Consider the following 8425-nt stretch of genomic DNA (forward strand, 5'->3'; position numbering starts at 1 on the left):
GGTGTGTGGTTTGATGGTTAGACATTTTCTTTGAATCCCTCATTTGCTCATTTAGCAGAGGCCAAATAAGATGAAGTAGCTTTTTGCAACATAAGTGTCTCTTTATGGGGAATCAGTCTTTTAAGCATCTCATTGTTCAGTCTGTGTAGGTGTTTGCTAACAACCTGGGTGGTTCAGAAAAACAGAGGATGGAATTTCTACTTCCTGTTCTGGAATGAGGTTTGAGCCCCGAGGAAGGGAGGAGTGTGTGCTCCCCTTTATTTCCACAAGGGGGCAGCATTTACCCAGGCCTTGGCTCAGATCCCCTTGCTGACTGAGGCAAACTTAGGGCGGAGGAAGGTGTCTAGAGGGGAGAAGGCAGTTTCAGGTGAGCAAAGGTAGCTGCTTAGAGCAACAGAGGTTCTGTGCATAAAATGGAAAGGAATCTATGGCTTTGTGTTTGCTTTGCCGCTTGAGGCAGCGCTGCCTAGAGAACTCATTCCTGTGTGATGGTTTTATGCTTTCACTTATTGCCTCTCTGGTGTGTAGACTGGATGAGCTGAACCTCTCCTGGTGCTTTGACTTCACTGAAAAGCATGTGCAGGTGGCTGTCGCGCATGTGTCGGAGACTATCACCCAGCTGAATCTTAGTGGCTACCGGAAGAATCTCCAGAGATCAGGTAAGAGCTCCGGGCCCCTGAGGCCTTGACAGAAATAGTAGGTTTGATTTACTGAACATCTCCTAAGTGCTGTGCTCCCTAAATTGTCTCATTTAATCCAGGGCCTGTGTTAGCAGCTGATTAGAAGGGTTAAATAAAGGCAAACAGCTAGTTGGGTAGTGTCAAGATTCGAATCCAGGATCTAGAAATGGAAATCTTTATACTTCCAAACGATTACTTTTTAAGCAGAAGTTCTTTTAATCAACTAAATTTTTAGGTAAACCTCCAACATGAAAATGGGTAAGTGCAGTGTTTGATAGTATTAAGCAGTGGTTCTCAACCAGGGGCAATTTTGCCTTCAAGGGAACATTGGATGAGGTCTGGAGATACTTTTGATTGTCACGGCTGCGAGGGTGCTTCTGGCGTCTAGTGGGTAGAAATCAAGAATGCACAGAACAGCAGAATAACACACAAAAAATAATACAGTCCAAAATGTCAACAGCGCCAAGGTTGAAAATCCCTGTTATAAAGCCTGTTTGTAAGTTCACACAACTTTTACTTTTGGATTCAGTCTAAGGATAATGAGGTTGTTTGGATGGACGTGGGCATTTGAAGTCAGGGATAAGACATAATGGTTACAGTCTTCAGGATCCTCCACCTTCAGTTAGGCATTGTTCATCTCATACGGAGAAAATCTTGATTTGCAAAGATTAGTGTTATCGAACGGCAAGATTTTTAACAGCTTCACCTTATGATCTCAGACCATGCTGCACAGAACCTAGTTAAGCTCACAACGTACCTTAACCCTGTCCTGGTGTCAGTGTTAGCTCATCTGAGTATAAATGTTTTGTTTATTATAGTGTATCATACTTTAAAAGAGTTGAATCACACATTTGCAGGATGTTACCTTCTTAGAAATTAAGTAGTATTTGAAAGCTACTTCTCCAGGGCACGACACGTCCTCTTGTAACTAGGATACATCAGGATATAGAAAATGAGAGGTAGGGCTCATGAGCCGTCAGGGGGTTTGAGTCCTTTGCTGGTGTTCACGTCCAAATGCCCGCATTTACGGACAAGGGGAATGCTAACTTTAGAGATTTGTAAAAGCAGCACTTGTCTTTCTTACTCCTCCTCTCCCTGAAAAATATTTTGGTTCTACGTATTTTCCCGTTAAGGCACAGTTTTAAATCTGATCACAGTATTATATAGTCATTCTCCAAAAAATGTAAAATGTGGATAAACACAAAAATAAATCATCAGTCATCTCACCAGCATCTTGCCAGTCTTTTTACTTTACAAAAATGTCTTTTAGAATGGGACACAATATATAGAATGCTTTGTCATACGCTTTTTTTTTTTTTTTTTTTACCAGATAACCCCATTTTCATTGATGACACCACATCATTTTCAGTGGCTATGTGAAATTCCATCCAGTAGATGTGGAATCATTTCTATTGATTCAATAATAATTTATTTAGCTGATCTTGTATTGGACATTTAGAATCTCCATTTTTTTTCCCCTTTGACTGACAATTTTGTCATGGACAGAGACAGATCTTTGAGTGCATTTCAAATCCCACTCAAAAGTGGAATTGCTGGGTTGAGATTAAGTTTCATTCTCAAGCTTTGGATAGTGCTTACCTTCTGAGGATTTTAAACTCCGACCAGCGAGCATCTTCTTGACACTAAATCCTGCTCCTGGTTCTTCCCTGTTCATCCCCAAGAGACGAGAAGGCTGTGCCCTATTTACATTTCCTGCCCTTATCTGAATTCCCTATTTCTTCACTGAGAGTTCTGAAATGAACCGAGGTTGCAGGTGCAAGTTTGAAAAACTGCTGTAGGCAAACCGCTGTTAATTTTGCCCAAGTTTGGCTTAAAACTCTTCTCTTTGTTCCCCCAAGAAACAATAGCTAAGCCTGTTTACTGAGTTTTGGCAGGAATAATAGGTAATAAAGTCCTGCTGGACAGAGATGCGGAGTATAAGTTGAAGTATAAGTGGGAATCAGATTTTTTTAATTCATGTCTTACCAGGGGCACACTATCTCATTATACAGATAATATGGATTTCATTTCGCCTCCTAGACTGGTTCCAGACTGCCTGAGTTCAAGTACCCACTCTGCCATTTATTGGATATCCTTAAACAAGTTGATAAACTTCCTCTTCCTCCATTTACTCAGTAATAAAATGAAAATAAACAGAACTCCCTCTTAGAATTATAAAAAGGAATAAATGATTATATACACATGCAGCATGCTAAACCGTTCTTGGCACAGAATGAGAATTCAGTGATCGTTGGCTATTACTGACACCCCTACCCACCCATCACGATCTCCCTGGGGGACAATAGATAAACTCTGATTTGGCTTTGGCTTCTCCAGGTGAAAGGTTAGATTAGGTGGTTTCTAAGATCCTTCTAGCTCAATTAGATCTCCAGTTCGTGGTGAAGTGGACAGGGAAGAGGGAATCTTGGCAGTGACGGCTAACTACTCCCCCTCCCCTCCAAGGGAGCACAGGGCTTAAATGAGGGCCGGAGATGGAGACTAACCACTTTAGCCTCCAAGGTTTCATTCTTTCCCAGGTGGTACCAACAGAAGATTGCATCTGATTTTGGATTTTATCGATGGCTAGTTTGTTGGCTGGTTGAGTCACTCAAAATTGTATTGTGTACTTTCTTCATTCTTTAGTCATTCATTAAACAAATGTTTACTGAGTACATACAATGCACGAAGCCCTGTTCCAGAGTTGGGTATGTGGCCTTGAACTAAACAAAGTCACCCTGTGAGCTTACATTCTAGTTGGGAAGCCAGACAATCAACAAAGAACTACATGTTGTGAAAGCAGGTGGAAATACAAGGAGGAGAAAATAAAGCAGAAAAATCAGGTCGAGTGTAACAGGAAGGGGGCTGTTTGCAGACGGAATCAAGGAGAGGGCCAGTCTGAGAAGTGACGCTGGAGCAGAGACCTGAAGGAGTGAAAGATACGTGAGGGAAGAACATTCTAGAACCAAGGACCAGCACGTGCAAAGGCTTTGATAGGGGAGCCAGTGCGTAACAGGGAGCAAGGACAGTGTTAGGGGATGAGGTAGCCAGGGGCTTTGTAAACCAAGGCAAAAGCTTTGCTCGAATATTTTTCTGAGTGAGGTGGGAAACATTAAAAGTATCTTGAACAGGGAATGATATAATCTGACTCCCATTTTAAGTCTCATTCTGGTGCTGTGAAGGGAAAAGCTACAGGAGACTAGGGCGGTGACATTTCGGGTGGTAAGAAATGATCAGATTTGGGGCACATTTTGAAAGCTGATAAAACAAGATTTAGTAACAGATTGGATGTGGGATGTGAGAAAAACGGTCAAGCATGATTCCCAGGGTTTTGGCCGAAGCAGCTGGATCAGCGAAGTTACTACTTACTGAGATGGAAAAGACGTTAGGAAAGGAGCAGGTTTAGAGGAGAAATTAAGCATTTGGTTTTAGGCATAAAGTCGAGGTGCCAGTCACATATCCCAGTGGGGGTGCTGAGACCATCGAAAATGCAAGTGTAGGAATCAGTGGCAAGGGGGAATGGGGCTGAAAAGGTAGCTGTGAGAAAAAACTCTCAAACATTAATGAAGTTTGTCTGTTTTAAGAAAATAACATTAATTGATTCATTTTCTCATTACAAAGTAGTACATGTGACTTCGGAATTCTGAAAAGTTATCTATAATCCCACCACCTTTGGGTACTGCAGTTAATGTTTGGGTGTATTTCCTTCCAGCCTTTCCCCCACCCCTTCTTGCCGTGTATAAGTTTGTGTGTAAATATGAGTTTGTGCACGTATTTTAACTAAATGGAGATTATAATGCATTGTATATATTTTGTTTTCACTATACAGTATATCCTGAGTATTTTTTCAGGTCATGAAATGTTATCTAAAAGCTTTTTAATAAGCTACTCTTAGTATTGTATTCTGAATTAGTATTAAGCTAATTAGGAGAGGGGCTACTATAGCTGTTGCTACAAAAAATATCTTCATGCGCATCTCTGTTTTTCTAAAAATGGAATCACTGAGCCAAAAAACAAAGTGTGTAATGCTCTGAATACTTTTTTTCTTAAAAATCAGTTTACCCTAAAAAGAAAATCAGTTAGCTTTCCTGAAAGGCTGCATTAAATTAAATATCCACTTGAAGTATATGGGGAGACCAGCTTTATTCTATTTCACCAATTCTAGGTATTATAATAGAATCTTTTAATTTGATGGCTGCAGATTATCTCTATATTTTGCAAAGGATCTGTTCCTGTTCTTTGTCCATTTTCTATTATTTATCTTTTTATTCTTTATATAATAAGACCACTGTTTAATGCATGCTGCAAACACGTATTCCCAGTTTTCTAAAGTTTCTTTAGTCCTGTCTGTGACTAGTTTTAACATGGTAGTTTTAAATTTTTATGGAGTAAATTATCAGTTCCCTTTATCTTTTACATTTTGAAACTCCTTACTTGTCTCAAGATCCAATGAGTAATTACCCATATTTTTACATTTAGAACTTTTTAATATGTGCGGAATTTATTTGAACATATTATTTAAGTTGCAGAAATAATTTTTTTCTGGCCGTGGTAACAACTGGGATACATCGGAGAAATGGGTCATTAGGCGATTCTGTCATTGTGCGAACATCATGAAACGTACTTACGCAAACCTAGATGGTACAGGCTACTACTCAAGGGATAGCCTGCTGCTCCTAGGCTATAAGCCTGTAGAGTACGTTACTGTACAAAACAACATGAGAAGCCAGAATCAAACACAAGAGAAAATGGTGTAATCAAGAGACATGGTAAACACAGGGTGGATGAGGCTGCTGCCAGCATCACACAGCATATTGTTTTATAGCACTTTTTTTATAAGTAGGAAGAGTACACTCTAAAATCATGATAAAAAGTATAGTAAATACATAAGCCCGTAACTTAGTTGTTTATTATCATTGTCAAGTATTACATACTATATACATAATTGTGCTATACTTTGATATGACTGGTAGGTGTGCTTACACAGGTATCACCACAAACACATGAGTAATGCTTTGTGCTGGACTGCGACAGCTACAATGTCACTAGATGACAGAAACTTTTCAGCTCCATTATAATTTTACAGTATTGCCATCATAGATGTGGTCTGTCATTGAAACATTGTTATGCAGATGCATGACTATATATAGTAGTTTTTGGTTTTGCTTTTTTTGCTGTTGTGAATAGGATTTCAAAACTTTTTCCCATCCAGTTATGGCTGATACATAGATAAGCTATGAATTGTTGTTAACCAGTTATTTTACACAGTTCTCTATTTCCATTAGTTTTCAGGTGATTCTCTAGGATTTTCAGGGTAGAAAATCTTATGTGTTAAAATGATAATTTTGTTTTTCTTTTTAATACCATGCAACTCTAACTGCATTGCTCTGAACTTACAACACAATGGTAAATGGAAGTATTGATAGCAGATTTCCTTGTCTTGTTTCTTGTTTAATATTGACTTTCTTTTTTTTCTAGATGTCTCTACCCTAGTTGGAAGATGCCCCAATCTTGTCCATCTAGACTTAAGGTATTTTTTCATTTAGAAAAAAAAAAAAGTGAAAAATCACGATGGCTTGTTGAATGAGGAAAGGATCTTAATATGTTGAATTGCAGAAACTAAATAGTAGACTATGTTTTTTTTCTACACCTGGAATTGCTGGATAGGTTTTGAATCTTTTCCTCTGTCTGTTACAGTGATAGCATCATGCTAAAGCATGACTGCTTTCCAGAATTTTACCAGCTCAGCTACCTCCAACACCTATCACTCAGTCGATGCTATGATATCATACCTGAAACCTTACTGTAAGTATTTTTGTTTTTTAAAGCTAGTAGAAAGCAGGGACCAAAAGAGATGTCACGGGGTATAAATATTTATAGCAGGTGTTTAAGCAATATTAGTGTCCCACAAACGGGTTAGGAAAGACCAGCAAAATAGAAAAACCAAGGAAAATCTTTTGCTTAAAAACGTCTGGTAAAGTTGAGTTGACTGAATAATTCACCAAACATTTATTATTTAGCTGTGAGCAGGTTGAAATATGAGAATACTATACTGGTATCTGTGAAGGACTTGCGAGAGAAGGACTTTATGTCCACGGAGCTCAGAGTAGAACTGGGGAGGCAGGCCCACTGTGGGTTTTTTTCCCCCAACTTTTTTCAGATCAACTCCTGATTCCAAAAGCCTCTGGGTTAGAGGAAAACTTCTGTAACCTTCTAGTGATGTCTGTCCCGAAAGGTCAAGGAATGGGAAGGATGGGTATATTTAAGTGGTAAATATTGTAAGAATCTGATGTTGTCTTTGAAAGGGTCTGGGAGAGATTGAGGTCCAAACCAGTGAAGTAACTAACTTACCCAAAGCTGTATAGTGAGTTTATTGCTGAGCTTAGTCTAGATCCGAGGTCTCCTGGACAGATGCAGAATAGTCTCTCTAATCTGGTGGCTTTTACAAGGGTTAAGTTTGTACCTGCTCAGCAACTTCCATAAAATCAAGAGCGTGCAAAGAAAAAAGGAATCCAGTCTATTTTTGTTTTCCGAAGGGCTATACCCAAGTCGTCGTGGGAATATCGTCTCTCTATTTCTGAAAAGGTTTCCTTTTTTACATCCCAGAGGACTGGAAAATTCTTCCTATGTCAAGTGTAAATGTCTAGCAAGTTTACTGAAAACCACAAGGAGTCAGTGTCTTGGTCTCGGTCAGGTGTCCTTTTTGCTTATTCCAGCCATTATGCCCCAAATGAGGCTGCTGACCTCATGTTCATGTAGTTCACTGTCCAGATGAAGATAATTGAATTCAAACAAAGGACTTACATAGTCCTCACATTATTAATTTGGGTCTTTGTAAGTTTTAAGAATTAATGAATAAACCAGATACTTCAGCTAGATAGGGTTAATTAGTAGAATTAGGGAGTACAGTACTTATATTTTTAATTAATTAATTAATCTTGGGGCTCAGGGTCTGAGCCGGCATCTCATTTGAAAAAGCGTTGCCTAAAAGGGATGCTGGTGTTCATTTTCATGGCTCTTAGATATGAGAGTCTAAATTTATATACAAGGAACTCTTACTAAAGTCTCCTGCCCCTTCTAGCATTCAAAACTCCCAGGAGACTCTAGCATCTACCCAAAAAGGTTTCACTGTCATCCGTTCTTTCCTGTCTTTGCCGCCTGGGCTTCAGCTTCACTGCCTGCACCAGCCTCCTGGGAAGTGCAGAGATGATTTCTATCCATGCATCTTACTTTTATGCTTTCTCCACAGAGAGGAGGAAGCTAATCAAGTAATCACAAAATGCTTTTTCTTGAGCAGAGGCTCAGGAGAGGTAGTAAGCCCTCACATTTTAACATTTTTATCCAGTGGGATAATAACACTTGCTTAGTGATACCTACAGGCAATGTGGATTGATGGTTAAGGGCAAAGGCCTGAAGTTGCCACCTCCATGGGAACCCTCACTGCATTGTTATGACTTATTTTTTAAATCATATGTGAAATAAGAGAAAAAGGAGCATCAGAAGCTTAGTTACAAGTCAGACCACCAGAATAGAGTGAGAGCAGAAAGAAGAAAGATGCTGTCCTGGAACTTTAAGGTAAAAGAATCTGTTTCTTTAGGTATTATGTAAAATAGCACACTGGTTTAACTTGTGAATCGATTCAGATGAGTTTGCTAGTTCTCTATGCTTAAAAGTTTCTCAAGATAAAATGTCTTTCCCTCTAAATTCAGCCATTCTGGCAGCTGTTCTGTTTGATGCATAGTAAGAAT

The 8425-nt window shown here is 39.2% G+C and overlaps 1 protein-coding gene across 1 annotated transcript in view; it reads left to right on the top strand.

Moving 5' to 3' along the window:
• Positions 1–8425, top strand: part of SKP2 (S-phase kinase associated protein 2) — a 26069-nt gene that overhangs the window by 14637 nt on the left and 3007 nt on the right. Inside the window, exons 7-9 of the mRNA XM_006919484.3 lie at positions 529–659; positions 6156–6207; positions 6375–6482. Coding sequence (XP_006919546.1) covers positions 529–659; positions 6156–6207; positions 6375–6482 — 291 coding nt within the window. The remainder of the gene's footprint in view (positions 1–528; positions 660–6155; positions 6208–6374; positions 6483–8425) is intronic.

This window comes from Pteropus alecto, unplaced genomic scaffold, assembly GCF_000325575.1.
Source record: "Pteropus alecto unplaced genomic scaffold, ASM32557v1 scaffold338, whole genome shotgun sequence".
Classification (NCBI taxonomy): domain Eukaryota; kingdom Metazoa; phylum Chordata; class Mammalia; order Chiroptera; family Pteropodidae; genus Pteropus; species Pteropus alecto.